Source organism: Periplaneta americana, chromosome 16 (assembly GCF_040183065.1).
Source record: "Periplaneta americana isolate PAMFEO1 chromosome 16, P.americana_PAMFEO1_priV1, whole genome shotgun sequence".
Classification (NCBI taxonomy): domain Eukaryota; kingdom Metazoa; phylum Arthropoda; class Insecta; order Blattodea; family Blattidae; genus Periplaneta; species Periplaneta americana.
The window spans coordinates 114,541,710-114,558,083 of record NC_091132.1 but is presented as its reverse complement, the minus strand read 5'-3'; the positions used below and the strand labels follow the sequence as shown (position 1 = coordinate 114,558,083).

General features: G+C 35.3%; 1 protein-coding gene across 3 annotated transcripts in view; it reads right to left on the bottom strand.

Annotated features, from left to right (window-relative positions):
- Kpc2 (Kip1 ubiquitination-promoting complex subunit 2) overlaps positions 1 to 7,123 on the bottom strand; it is a 29,290-nt gene extending 22,167 nt beyond the window's left edge. The window contains exons 1-3 of one of the 3 annotated variants that reach the window (XM_069812835.1): positions 7,020 to 7,123; positions 4,428 to 4,609; positions 1,476 to 1,687 (exon numbers count right to left, since the gene is read on the bottom strand). In XM_069812835.1, the coding sequence (XP_069668936.1) occupies positions 1,476 to 1,687; positions 4,428 to 4,609; positions 7,020 to 7,116 (491 nt within the window). In that variant the 5' untranslated portion in view covers positions 7,117 to 7,123. Of the gene's footprint in view, positions 1 to 1,475; positions 1,688 to 4,427; positions 4,610 to 6,252; positions 6,677 to 7,019 lie in introns of those variants that run through there. The other 2 variants (XM_069812833.1, XM_069812834.1) reach the window with 2 other exon arrangements.
- Between the last annotated feature and the right edge of the window lie 9,251 nt (positions 7,124 to 16,374).

Sequence of the window (16,374 nt, the reverse complement as noted above, 5' to 3'; positions counted from 1 at the left end):
CGTTAGTATAGGCTGTGGTGGCAGAGCTAGATCTGGTAGGTGTTCTCTATACACAACAACATGAGCAAGTGCTGCTTTTAAGAAGACCTTTAATAAAAGTTAATGTTTATGTAAATGTAATTAATTCTATTCAGAAATTTGAAAGAAGGAAAATATATTCTATATTATTTATACAGACCAGCCTCATGGTCTAGTGGTCAGAGCTTCTGGCTATAGTTCATGACGTCCCGGGTTCGATTCCCGGTTACAGCACAGGAATTTTTCCTTAAAGGGGATTATTCCTGTGTTCGTCCATGGTCTGGAATTTGGGTTAAGTTTACATTTAAGACCTCTCCTGGCACCACACTATCATAATCATCCTATCACATCATCGGGGTAATGTAACTCCGCCTTCCAGGTGCCCCAACCTCAGAAGTGGGTTACAACTAAGCCACAGCCAGGAGAGAAGACCAGAAATGTCGAAAGACAACCTGGTGGCATTGGATAAAAATATATATATATATATATATATATATATATATATATATATATATATATATATATATTATGCAAAAGAAGTATGCAAAGTTCATGACCTATTTTTCACTAGTATGACGCTCTTGGAAATGATTTTAATTGTACAAATGCAGTTCTGACATTTTTTATCGAATATAGGACTAGATAATGTGATTTCGTTTTTTTATTGACCCGTTTTACTTATCCCTCAGACCCTTACATCTGGAGGTTACATTTGTTTTATATTTGATTTTATATTGTTGAGATTTCGGACCTTATACATCCGAATATTTTATAAAATTTTATTGTTTTTGAAATGTGATACATAATTTATCTCTAGTGGTCTTGTTTTATTATTTTATTTGTTCGTTTTGAATACCACCTAGGGTCGTAGAATTGCTCACTTTTACGTTTCTGTACAAATCACCTTGTGTATACTGTATTTGTATACCTCGTTTCATCGTGACAACGCTTTTTAGTTCCTTTAGCACTCTGATTGTTATATTATTTATGTCTTTGTTTTATTAAGAATTTTAGATAAGGGCGCAAATAGCCATAGTAGCTCATGCGCCCTTTTCAGCTGCCGCCACTGCCACCTCCACCACCACTACTACTTCTTTCATAATTACTATACTAAATTTTGTTATGACACCCTAAACAAAATCATGCATTCTCTCAATTGGGTCATGGAGGAATATATTAGCAAAAGGCTAAATTTATTAAGAAAGGTTCATATATTCAAACTTGAGAACATCATCAACAAAAATTACTGTATCTATAATAAAAATTTGAAACAAAATACTGCTCTGATAAAATATGAGTATGTTGCAGAAACATAACTGCAAAGCCAGCAATGTAAAAACTTCAGTAGTAGAAGATCGAAGGGTAAACAGCATACAATAAAAAGTCCTGCCTGTGCACTGCATGGACATTGGCAGCAAGGGTTAGGAAAATCGTATTTACACAATGATTATCCATACCTGTTAAGACGCAGAGATCTGGAAGCTGCGTGCTCAGAGAAACCCATATCCATGAGCTGGCGAATAGCCCTCGGATCAGGTTCTGCTTTTGCTTTTGCATCCAACCTTTCTCGAATAACTTCGAAAACTTCCTCAGCATTTGGACTTGGTGTTAGGATACGTGCAGATGCTTCCACAAGAGAGATCAAAATTTTTCTAATTTCACTCTGAAACTAGAACAAAGATTTCGCCAAGTTTTACATCACTGTATTGTATTGTATTTATTAACATTCCATGGTATTCATACATTGCTTTACAGCTAGAATATGGAATAAGTAAAAAAACTTAATACTATTATAAAGTCTTAATTTACAGTCACAGTCTAGATCAAATATATACAGACGAGATTTACAATATAGTCTACTAGCACAACACAAAAGTTTTAGTATCAATTTCATGAAGCGTTACTGAATGTCATGAATTCACCTACAGAATAGAAGGCGTGAGAAATTAGGTACTTCTTTAATATGGCCTAAATAATCTTATGTTTTGAGTTTCACTTTTTATATCGATAGATATGCTATTAAAAATTATTACTGCCATATAACGCATTCCTTTTTGATAACACGATAGACTTCCCGATGGAGTATGAAAGTCATTTTTTGACGTGTATTTATGCTATGAACTGTTGAATTAGTTACAAAGTTTTCACGATTACATACGAGGAAGATTATTAATGAAAAGATATAATGACAAGCCATGGGCATTATTTGTAGGTTTTTGAAAATAGTCCTACATGATTCCCTAGATTTGGCACCTACCATTATTCTAATTACTCTTTTTTGTAATAGAAATATATTGTTACTATCTGTGGAATTTCCCCACAATATTATTCCAAAACTCATTACCGAGTGGAAGTATGCAAAGTATATTGTTTTTAAGGTCTTGATATTTACTATCTTTTGCATAGATCTAATAGCAAAACAAGCTGAATTTAGTTTGGGGGTAATTTCTTTAATATGATTTTTCCAATTCAACACATTATCGATTTTTAAGCCAAGAAATTTTGTTGTTGTTGTTTCTAATAGGGATCTATTGTTAATTATTGCGCTAGAAATTTGTGACGTTGAATTTGCACAGGATTTAAATTGAATTATTTTAGTTTTGTTACAATGTAATACCAATTTATTGACTGAGAACCAGTCACATATTTTGAAGAGAATTTCCTCTGTTGAAGATTGGAATGTGTTGGAGTTATTGGCTGTAATTACTATACTTGTGTCATCTGCAAATAATATGGGATGACCTACATCATACATAGAGATGGCACAAAGTTGTTCCAACAGACTCTTCATAACATGAATTCCTCGTCTTATGCAACAAAAGCATTCAAAATTATATCCATGATGGCTTTAAGGTATTTTTGTAATCTTTAAATTCGTTATTACTGAAAATACACAACAGAAACATTTATAGTCAAATACAGAGGAGTCAAACCTGCTGTCTCTGAGCACTAGTCTGGTAAGCAGAACTCCAGCACTCATGCACAATGTTCTTGTTCAGGTCATAAACCGCTAGAGAAAGTGTGGAATGAGTAGTTTCCGCACAAGACCAAAAACCCGCCTACTTCTTCTGCCTTTACTATAATAATCATCTTCATCACTGTCATTGATGTTATCATCATCACCATCATCATCGTCGTCATCTCTATCTTCCTCTCCTCGTTACCACCACCATCATCATCATCATCATCATCATCATCATCACCACCACAACCAAAATCCATAGAATTTGAAATGCACAGTAATCATAGAAATTCATCTTTAGACTTTCCTACAACAGTGCTGTTAAAATGTTTTATATCATTTTTTGTACATTCAAGAATCTTGCAATTATAACTGTGTCTCAATAAAAATGCGTATTAACTACTGGACAATGCTCTTAATAATACAGTAGAACCTCTATTATCCGTGGTAATGAAGGGCGTGGACTGGATGATTAATCGAAAAAATCGTATAATCCGTACCATAAAATATTTTCATAATTAAGTGTATATTACAGTTTTGTAATTCCCTCCGTGGTTTTGTGTTTAACATGCTAGGTAGTGGACCTGAAGTTCACTAATTTAAGTCGGTTGTCAATGATGGGTTTATAAGGGCCAAGAAAATTCCTTGTGATGTTTGTTCGTGGAAATATGGAATAGTAGAAGTCTCCTGTTATAGATTTACATACTTTATACACTTTACCCTTGTTTTTCATTAATTGCGTACAGTTTTAATGCCAATCTCGTATTCTGATGTGAAATGAGTCACGGTTTCTCTTCTCCCAAAATTCTCAATTATTTGAAGTTTTATTTCGAAACTCAGCAAAACACTTTTGATACCCATGGAAGATATTTTCCTTTGAAAATATAGAGTACGGGCATTCGAACAGTAGGACAAGGACTGAATGCTGCACGGGTTTGCTATAAATTATGCAGAAGTTCTTGGGACTATTTCTTTGAAGACAGGTAGTGATTATTTTACAAGTTGGGAAAAACACCTTCAAGCAACTGTTCTTTTTGCTGGCAGTAGTACTATGTAAGGGTAAAGGCTTGTAATAATACACTCTAGAAGAAATAAGTAATAATATAAGGTATAATACTACTTTTTTTTCGCAGCAAAGAAAGAAAGAAAAGAGGGAGAGAAAGACAGTCGGATAATCTGACGATCGGTTAATAGGGTGAAGGATAATCGGGGTTCTACTGTATTATTTTTTCATTAGAACTTGGAGATTCATTCTATAAGCTACGCAAGCAGCCAAGAAGAAAACAAATATATTTTACATATCTTTCTTTCATTACAAATAAGAAGCTTATTCTCCTCCTTTCTCTTCCTACGAGAAAAAATAAACACAACAGAGAACTTTTAAGTTTCTGATAGTAGTCTAGAATCTCCAACTGCTAACCAATAAACGTAAATGAAATCTGCTCACTTTCTTAATACCGGTACATACATCTGCTGTGCATTCCAAAGGAGGGTGCAATTTCAATGTGTTTTTCTCTTCAACTTCTTGGGTGGCAGCATTGATTTCTTCAACAGTGGGGCCTCCTGAGCTGTCTGCTGTGAAAGGCTCTTCAGAAGGTGGTTGTCTACATTCCACAAGCAATAGTTCATCTATTAAGAACAAACAATAATCAATTAATAAAGAAAAACAATATAATAACATTAAACTTGACTCTGTTCAGCACTATGAACTGCAATTCACATCTCTTCAGCTAATGACACAAGGTTATTTAGTAAGTCACAAACTGATTCATACTGAAAGAGGAGGAGAAACTCCATTATCTTAGTTTGCATCAGATCTGTTGGCAGATTACGAAAAATGACTTTGTGACGTCAGCTGCACTAGGAAACTATAATGCAGTGGCTCAGAAAAGTGTTATTATTAGGGTTCCATGAAAGTGTTTTTTTAAAGAAAATTCGCTTTAAAATTTCAAGATTTTGGTGTTACTGCCAGCTTGGTGGTGTTATTTTAAAATTAAATTATATGCAAATTTTATAATCCTGGCTTAAGATATCAAACACAATAAGAGTGGTACATGCAGCATTTTCAGCATTAATTTTCAGTTTTTACAATTTATATAAATTTTAATACATGACTGCATTCATCTGTTGACAAAATCTTGGAACGAAATGTGCCGTAAAACAATCTGGAATTATGAAATTACTTACAAAATAATTTACTGTTAAGATTTCGCGAATAAAACAAGTAACTTAGTGCTGAAATTCGTTTAAAAAGTTGATTTTTTATTCACGTTACTATAAGGCAAGGGTGCACCGTCGGGGGGGGGGGGGGGAGTCCAACAGGTCCGGACCCCCCTCTCAAAGTAAACACTTTTGATTTGACATCCACTGTGATATCACTTTCTCCACAAGTTGTTGTTAACAAACTAAAGAAAAAGCCAAGAAGACTGGACTTTGTTTTGTAAAAAAAATAGAAGAAGGTATGTTTGTATGTGTGTGTATGCATTTATGTAACTTAACATTCTTTAATAGACTACGCTCAAGACAAATTCCTGAGTGCGCCATTGCTATAAGGATTCGAGTTATTTTGCTATTCAAAAGTGCGTTTTAAGATGTTATGGGGAAAAGTATAAAGAAATGATGCAAAAAAATTGTCAAAATGAAAACAATTCACAGACCTCTAGATATCGAATGCAGGCATTGTAATAGCAGTATGCAAGCACAATCTGGCAACTTGTCACTAATTTATGTCCTGATGAAACGTTACTTTTGTCATTTTTTGGGCGAAGCACTTTTTGCTGATCGATCTCCTCATCAAATCCTGCCTAACCTTATCACTGACAGAATGGTTACTTGTCATTAATCTGTCTCATCAAACCCTACATAACCTCATCACTGACAATCGGGCTACTTGTCACTAATCTATCTCCTGATAAAACCTTACATAACCTTACTGACAGTGGGGCTCCTTGTCACTAGTCCATCTCCTCATCAAATTCTACTTACCATGTCACTGACAGTGGGGCTAATTGTCAATAATGGCGAGGAAGAGTGAGGAGGAATAGAGAAGGATCCAATTTTTTCCCGGTAAGAAGGGCACAAATGAATATGAGGCCCATTATCCTTTTGCACTGTTCTAAATAGGCCTATTCTTCAAATATTAAATTGATGATTAGTATTGGCCCACCCAACATTAAAAACAAGTTTTGCCGAACAAACCACAATACCAAAATAAAGGTGCAAGATGAGCGTAATTAATGCAAGTAATGCTACAATAGCTAAACCATAATCACCATTGTCTCTCAATCCTTCTTGCAAAACAGAGTTGTCATTGTCCAGAGGTCTTTTATCTGATACTAGAACAAGTTTATAGTTAGGAGTCACTTTTACACATTCCAAAGGATTATAAAAATGACACAGAGCCATTGTTTTCAATTTGTCTACAGTAATATCTGTAGCTGCATCGATATTCCACACACCACCTTCGTTGCTTATAACACTCAACTTCACCAGATCACTGCTGAAAAGATTTGTGTCTGAAACAAACATGTTTCCACGATCAAGCACCTCGCTTCTAGGCACACTGTCGCAACGTCGGTTCAATATACTTATCAGCTTTTGACGGCTTCCATACAATTTTTCTCGCATCCAAGGGAGCATGAAAACTTCTCAACATAACCGTGAAAACAGCTGGCCTCCACTACTGCATACTATCGATATACATCTATCGAAACCATGATGTGCTCTTTAATTACCGTTGCTTACGGGAATTACACTAGAATTTAAATCGCCATAATTTGCTGACTAAATTTGTGTTACATGTTTAATTTCTATAGCAACGACAAATAACTTACACCAAAACATATTAGGCTTACATATTGCGACTGTGGGAAATAAATATTTCTTTCTAAAATCGCAAAACATGCATATTTATATTACATGATTTAAATTTTAATTGAACTCAAAGAGTATCCTTTCACTCGAATTCAAATCAGTATCGGTAACCTTCTTTTGATATTCCTAATTTCTCTGGATTGGATTCAGTTCTTAATAAGCTTACCATATGTCCCGTAAAAAACCGGGGACAGTCCCCTTTTTTTGCTGAGGTATCCGATGTCCCCGTAATTTCTGTGGGACGCGAAAAGTCCTGTATTCATCAGGGACGTAAGCAAGAGGGGGGGGGGGAATTACAGGGTTTGAACCACCCCTCCGCCCCTTGAACAAATAAAAATTACATATATTTCAATATATTTTATTGTTTCCATGGATTTTCCTGTTATGTAAAGTGTCTTACCAATCATATTATACAAATAACTGTTGACTAAAATAATTATACCGGTAATTGTTGTGTAAGTGTAATAATGACACAAGCATTTTTTTATTATAGAAAATTAAACACAAGTTAAAATTTGTTACTGGTACACATTCAATGGCTGTCAAAAAAAAAATTACGTTTCAAAGATTTTATAGGATATTCAAGAATATGTTCTAAGTTATTAGAATACACAAAATTTAAAATACCGATAATGTAAATTGTGAACAATTTTAATAATGACCCCTCTTTGACAAAATTCTGCTTACGCCACTGCTGTATTCTAATCAAACTTTATTTCATGACGTAAAAATCAATAATTTCTCTCATTTGTCTTTTCTTGTACGGAGGAGGAACCCGAAGGCTTACACTGCAGCCTGAGGCTTATTGTGCTATCACTCCTATTCTGTGAATGATTGGGTAGCCGAACGACCGCACTCTTATACAAGAACAGCACGCCGCACCGTGAACTTAACCCTGACTATGGTATGGATGATGACGATATGTGAATTAATGATCGCGAAATGGGTCTGAGGTCCAACGCCGAAAGTTACCCAGCAATTCTGCCTCAATTGGTTGAGGGAAATCCCCGGAAAAACTCCAACCGGATTTGAATCCTGGCCCGCTCGTTTCACGGTCAGGCGGACTAAGCATTATTCCACAGCAGTAGACAACTATTGATTACTTCATAAATTAATGTTGAAATTATTGGGCGGAAACCAAATTTTCATTTTAAAAAACCAATACAGAAATCTTTAAATGTAGGATATTTTCACACTTTCTGAGGACACCCAGACACAAGAGTTGAAATATAGGACATGTCAGTGAGATGTAGGATGTCTAGCCATCCTAGGTCCAGGGGCTATGTTCCATTTACTTGTAGGGGTAACATTCTTTCATAATTTTTGTGAATACCAATTGCAACCACCAAATAAAAACTTCATCTCTATACCTTTAAGACCTTCTAGACTAGACGCCAGTTCGGAAGGCGGTCGGCTGCTAGCGTTTGCGTCGAGAGAGACAGATAGTGAGAGAAAGGCAATGTACAGCATTCCCACATCGTACTTCACGCGCGCGCGCGCGCAATACAAGTAGCTGAGGAGAGAATTTCAATTTTAAAATGACAATAATGACCTTAGCCGTTGATTACTGCAAGCATGACAAACCTTTGATCAGGACATTATCAAATCTTATGTTCTATTAATAATGCTTATTCCAAGTTTTAAGATTTTTATGTGCGGTAATATTATTATTATTATTATTACTATTATTATTATTATGATTATGTTATCACACAATTTTAATACTAAATGTATACGGTGTATTACTAGAAAAAATGATACACTATTTAAGTAGAAATTGTATATAGGTCTATTTCTAGGCGCAAATTATTTTAGCTAGTTAAATACCCTAAAACAATAACTACGAGTACCATGTTATATTGCCACATTTCGGTCACATTTAATATAAATTAGGATTTAATAAATGTTCAGTACCTGGTTTTAATCGAAGTTGCTGATTCCCTCATCAGTCCCATCAGATTCTTGAAGGTACATTCTAATACCGTACGTCGCAGCACACTTTTATTAAAATCATCTAATTCAGAGACTGTTTTTTCACGACGAGGATGTTTTCCAGGAGAACGAAACGTGGCAGTTCCACTCACATTAAAAGATTTGTTTCCTTCACTAACAATAATTCTTTGCACGGTTCGCAAACCTACACCACATGCTTCTGCAGTCGTCTCCTGCGCGTTGGGAACGTTGCGGCCAGCACCATGATGTCCGGCAGAGTTCTGCTCGTTAATGTTTTTAAAATAATTATACACCTTAAACACTATTTCCCGCGCCTGCCTGTGCAGTACTTGTCTTTTTATAGTATCTGCTTCCATTTATTTATCTTACACACACACACACACACACAGTATATGTTAGTTTTACTTATTCAATGTTTTAAAACATCCACACGTGAACAAAGTAACTCGAGAAGCACTTGTTACTGACTGATTCTGATTGGTTCTCCTGTTAAAGCTTGTGACGTCACATGCCATACAGGCTACGGCGCATCTAGTAGCCATCCGCCTTCCGAATTGCCGTCTAGTCCTAGTAACTAAGCCTACATACCATACAAAAGAAATGATCTGTATTCTCTTGCGTGTAGCTGTTCTGCATAATTACCCAGTTATAGTAAATTAAATAGAACTTTACAATTATGTAAATATTAACTTGGAAACTTGACTTATTTATATAATAGAGCATTGACTTACCATTATGTATCACAGTGTGTCACAAAAAAATTGTTTTTCTTCTGACTGCACTTCTCTCCGTAAATTCGTTACAAACGCCTTACAAATCCCACTTTTCAGCATTATCCCTGTATAATGTATACATTGTGTCCGGCCTATTGGTTTAAGATTTTAAGAGAGTATATATTTTAAAGTAAACCATACTTAATGAAAAACTAATATTGTCTGATAAAGTCATACCATTTACGATACATTTCAAATAATTTCAACATGTGCACCCGCAGTGACCCGATAGATGTCCAACCTATACTCCACCTCCATCCATCCAGGTATTCAGCAACATTTGCAGTGTGACGTTGACGATGGTTTGATAAATCTTTCATCGCAAATGAAGTGCTGTACACTTGGTCCTTCACAAAACCTCATAGGAAAAAGCCCCATGAGGTCATATCTGACCAAGGAAGTGGTTCAGTCCCTCTTCCAATCTATCTTACTGGAAAATGGTTACAAGATGTAATTGAGAAACAACGTAATTTTCCAACATATCCAAATAATTTGTTCCTGTCACTGTTTTCTCAGCGAATAAAAAGAGGCCTATTATTCTATTTTTCATTATTGCACATCACACATTTAATTTTGGCGAATCTCTTTCGACCTCACGAGGATTTTCACTACCCAGATACGACAATTATGTCTGTTAACTTTCCCACACACATGCATATAACTGAATCTTGTAGGCCCATAGACATAATCTTTAGTGAACTACATCATGAACAATGGACCGTGGAATGCCAAGCTCTACACTGGTGCGTCGAATTGGCTTCTTCGGATGAAGAAGGCAGTACAAATCCTTTCCACATTTTCTGCAGATAGATTTCGTTTGCTATGCTAGACAAAAGACTGTCAGTTTCTCGTAACTGTCCCATTTCACAATGCTCACACAGGAGGGAACATCATTGTGACGCCCAAGATTAAATCCACGACGAAAATTTCGTTGTACATGCTTTACAGATTTCGTTTCAGCCAGTCCAAGAACACGGAAAACTTTTTGTTGTGATGTCCACATCACCATCTTTGCACATTATAATCATGTGATAATTCTTGTCATTGCTGCAAGCATAAATTTAATAAATTTCAAGAGACGTACTAGTCATATATGAAAGAATTTTTTTTATCAGAATCTGATACAACGAAAGTTATAAAAGTTTGTAATGTTAAACCTATAAGCCAAACAAGTTGTATTTATGTGATTAAGTCTGCGCTTGGGCACTGTTGAACCCAAAAATGTCATGAATCTTCTCAAAAAAGAAAAAGATCTTTTGGCAGTGGTTTTGGAAAACTGGCATCGTCAGAATTAGACTATAAATTTAATGAATTTAGGAAGCTTCAACTTCAAAAGCTTTACCACATCACCAAATGAAGACTGGGTATAAAAAAAGGCTGTAAGTGCCAATATGTCTAGTTAAAAAAAAAAAGAGATTACCTCTCCTACCTAATTCCCAACCTCACCTTCACGTGGTGCAACCTGTTCCTAAACAGACGAGGCTCTGGGGACCGAGTCACAGTGGTATAACTGTTCCAACACATATGGAGGAAATGCCATATAAACGCCTGTCCAGAAGGTTATTAAGGTAGCAGCCCTACCACTGGACTACTGTGCAACAGGCTTGTAACCTATCCATAGGAACTCTACGATCAGCTTGATGACATTTCAGCAAAAAAAGGTATCAAAATTGCAGCAATTAGTGAAACAAAAAGAAAATAAAACGGATCGAAAGAAACAAATAACTATATTCAATTATACAGTGGTGTTAATAGACAAGAAAGAGCAAGAGCTGGGGTTATCTTAATGATTCATAAATCACTACGCTCCTCTATTGATTATTATAAATTTTGGAATGAAAGATTAATAGAAGTTCGAATTAAACTTAGAAGAGGTTTTATGACAGTAATAGGCACCTATGCACCTGTGGAAGCAGATGAAGATAATAGTCAGTTGTTTTACAATAAAGTACAAATCATCATCAATAAAGTTAATAAATCAGACATGTTACTTTTATTAGGGGATTTCAATGCAAGAATTGGTAATAATGAAGTTAGAGGGCACATTGGAAAACACGGCGAAACAACTTGTAATAATAATGGACAAAGACTACGAGATTTTGTGATTTACAATGACCTAAAAGTAATGAATTCTTTCTTTAAACACAAAAATATACACACATATACATGGCATGCAAGAGGATCACAATCTATTATTGACTATGTCATTTGTAATCAAAAATTGTTTAGTTTCATTTTAGATTCAAAGCTTGTAAAGGTCCTGAATTAGAGACAGATCATTATTTAATTGTATTCCCTATTAGAATACCAGCACCATGGCATAAAAGAAATATTAAAAATTTCAAGCAAGAAAGCAATAGGCTTACTTTTAAAGTAGACTTATTGAGAGATGATAGTATTAAATGGCTTTATGAATGTCGCATAAAGGAATATCTTCAAAAAATCAAAATCTCGGATAATATAGAGGAAGAATGGAACAACTTAACAGATATTTTGAAAAAGGCTGCATTTGAAAGTATTGGCGTAAAAATATTAAGCAGAAGAGAAAAAGAGGCATACTGAAAAGGGATGAGGATATCAAGAAGGTGATAAATGATAAGCGAGAAGCATATCTCCGATTTTTGCAAACAAAAAAACTTGAAGATGAAATTGATTATAAAAGAAAGAGAGCAATTGCAAAATGGGAAACAAGAAAGCGACACTGAGAGAAATGGAGTGATTTCATCTCAAGATTAGAAAGAGATTTAACATTACCAAGACCCAAAACTTTCAAAATTTTAAAGAAAATAAATTCGGAGATAAAAGAAAATGTTGTTATAAACCCTACTCCTAACGAATCTCTACTTGCTTACTTTAAAAATATATGGTTTCACAAAAACATCTCTCTTACATTAAAGAATTCCAACAACAACACAACAGATATTATTACTTATGATGAACTCATTGAAGTATATAAACGTTTAAAAAACGGGAAAGCCCCAGGCGAAGATAATTTAAATTTCGAGCTTTTTAAATACACTGGAGAAGAATTTACCTATCGATTTTTATATTTCTTAAACAATATATGGGCAGGATTAAACCCCCCAGAAAGTTGGCAAAAAGCCATTGTAGTACCCATTTATAAGAAAGGAAACAAAAAACTATGTGAAAATTACAGGGGTATAAGTCTTCTCAATTCTGGATATAAGATCTATACAGCCATAATCAAAAATAAACTATCACATCTTTACGAAGACAAAATCACTGAAGAACAGAATGGATTCCGAAAAGGAAGATCATGTTGTGACAGCTATTTCACCATGAAGATTTTAATTGAAAAGCACAGAGAATTTAATATTCCAACCCACTTAGCTTTTATTGATTTCATAAAAGCTTTTGATAGAGTTGATAGAAATAAACTTTTAGAGATTTTACGCTATGATAATGTGCCAAACCAAATCATTCTCTCCATTTATAATTTATATCAACAAAATGAAATTGCCATAAGAACGGAACGCGGAACTACTAGCTGGACTTCCATCAACCAAGGTGTTAGACAAGGGTGCGGTCTTTCCCCTCTGTTGTTTATTATATATATGAACCATATTTTATACATTTGGAGGCAAAGTCATCATGCTGGAATTCAAATTAATCGCAACACAGTTCTCGATACACTAATGTTTGCCGACGATCAGGTTATTATCGCTAAAATAGAGGATGCTTTACAAAGAGCCATTTATAATTTGCAAATAATAGCCTCTGATTTCAATATGGAAATCTCAAAAGAGAAAACAAAAGTCATGGCATTTTCGGGAGAGAACCCAATTCCAAGTAAGATCATGATAAATAATACTTTAATTGAACGTCTTAATTCATTTAACTATTTAGGTTATAACCTCTCTTACATCACTGATGAAGATATGTCAAACAAAATATGTAAATTTATAAAAATCACTGGCGTCATTAACGCCGTCTTCAAATCCTCCCATGTTCAGAAACATACAAGGCTAAAGGTATATAAAACACTAGCTCGACCAGTCCTCACTTACGGTAGCGAGGCATGGACAATCAGAAAAGCTGATGAGCAAAGGCTGACAACAGCGGAAATGAGGTTCATGAGACGAACAGCGGGATGCTCTTTGCTGGAACACCGTAAAAATGTGGACATATTGCAGGAACTCAAAATGGATCCTATAGTTAATTTTGTTCAACAATAGCCACTTCAGTGGAAAAAACATGTCAAAAGGATGGATCGCACTAGATGGCCTAAACAGATTCTTACTTATATACCACGAGGAAAGAGGAAATTGGGAAGACCACGAAAGCGCTGGCATGAGACCGTAACAGATCCTGTAGGGTCTAATACGTGAGGGATATGATGATGATGAAAAAAAAAGAGTCTATGCCCTTGGCTCAATCCACTAAGAAAAATGATACGTCTCACTGTAATTTTACTTTGAACTTACTTACTTACTGGCTTTTAAGGAACCCGGAGGTTCATTGCCACCCTCACATAAGTCCGCCATTGGTCCCTATCCTGAGCAAGATTAATCCAGTCTCTATCATCATATCCCACCTCCCTCAAATCCATTTTAATATTATCTTCCCATCTACGTTTCGGCTTCCCTAAAGGTCTTTTTCCCTCCGGCCTCCCAACTAACAATCTATATGCATTTCTGGATTCGCCCATACATGCTACATGCCCTGCCCATCTCAAACATCTGGATTTAATGTTCCTAATTATATCAGGTGAAGAATACAATGCGTGCAGTTCTGTATTGTGTAACTTTCTCCATTCTCCTGTAACTTCATCCCTCTTAGCCCCAAATATTTTCCTAAGCACCTTATTCTCAAACACCCTTAACCTATGTTCCTCTCTCAAAGTGAGTGTCCAAGTTTCACAACCATACAGAACAACCGGTAATATAACTGTTTTATAAATTCTAACTTTCAGATTTTTTGACAGAAGACTAGATGACAAAAGCTTCTCAACCGAATAATAACAGGCATTTCCCATATTTATCCTGTGTTTAATTTCCTCCCGAGTATCATTTATATTTGTTACTGTTGCTCCAAGATATTTGAACTTCTCCACCTCTTCAAAAGATAAATTTTCAATTTTTATATTTCCATTTCGTACAATATTCTCGTCACGAGACATAATCATATACTTTGTCTTTTCGGGATTTACTTCCAAACCTATCTCTTTACTTGCTTCCAGTAAAATTCCCGTGTTTTACCTAATCATTTGTAGATTTTCTCTTAACATATTCACGTCATCCGCATAGACAAGCAGCTGATGTAACCCATTCAATTCCAAACCCTCTCTGTTATCCTGGACTTTGCTAATGGCATACTCTAGAGCAAAGTTAAAAAGTAAAGGTGATAATGCATCTCCTTGCTTTAGCGCACAGTGAATTGGAAAAGCATCTGACAGAAACTGACCTATACGAACTCTGCTGTATGTTTCACTGAGACACATTTTAATTAATCGAACTAGTTTCTTGGGAATACCAAATTCAATAAGAATATCATATAAAACTTCTCTCTCAACCAAGTCATATGCCTTTTTGAAATCTATGAATAACTGATGCATTGTACTATTATACTCCCATTTTTCTCCATTATCTGTCGAATACAAAATATCTGGTCAATAGTTGATCTATTATGCCTAAAACCACACTGATGATCCCCAATAATTTCATCTACATATGGAGTTAATCTTCTCAGAAGAATATTTGACAAAATTTTGTATGACGTCAACAAAAGTGATATTACTGCAGTTAGTCCCCCTTCTTAAAGATAGGTACGATTATGGACTCCTTGCATTGTTCTGGTACAATTTCCTTATTTTACTTTGAACTAGCTTCAAAATGTATATTACATGATTAGCTGCAGAAGAAAGCCCTGTTTTCTAGGGTTGTTCTCTTTGGCATTTATAGCCTTTGTTATGTCCGTTCTCAATTCTATACACAACATTGCACTGCCCTACTAAGCACAAGAAGGTAACTGCAAATGAAAAATGAGATAATGATGTAGCCTATAGCAATTCTGTGGAGTATTCTGCATTTTATGGTCATATCGAGGCTCTAAGTATTTTAAAAATGATGCATTTGCATACATATTATACTAAACTTTTCAGTCCAGTTATCTTAGAACTAACTGCAGTACTCCCTCTGTGCTCAGAAGGACAGTGGAGCAGTCACACTCATGTTCCTCTGTGACCGTAAGATTTCATAGTCGAAAATGTCTTAATTGAAAATACACCTGACATAGTCTACTTTTCCAATAAAATGTTCCACTGTGTTAAAGGTTTCATTTTCCATTTTCCTGGAAGCATTCTTTAAGGGATGCATTCAAAGAATTTGCACTCAAAATACTTCACATCAATAAATTTATGCTGTGTATGTAAGACTCTACGAAGGGAGACACTCTACTGGGGGTCCTTGGTTCTGGCAGGACTAGGGTGACCAGACGTCCTCTTTTATCCGGACATGTCCTTCTTTCAGGCCTTTGTCCGGGGTCCGGACAGATTAAAAATAATAAAAAGATGTCCTCCTTTTCGTGACTTGTATGCCTGATATTTTGAAATTATCTGATTTGACGCTTTTTTTCAAGTAATTTGCCTGTAGGTGGCAGCAGCATCGAGTAATATATTCTTTGTCAATGATCATAAATCTCTTTGCTTACAAAATAATATTAAATTCACACTTTGTGCGGCCATTTTATGTATTTTGATAACAATTATAGTTCCCTTGGCTTTAATATGTAGTTAATTGTAAAACCATTTTATATTATGAAGCTCCAACATTCTCT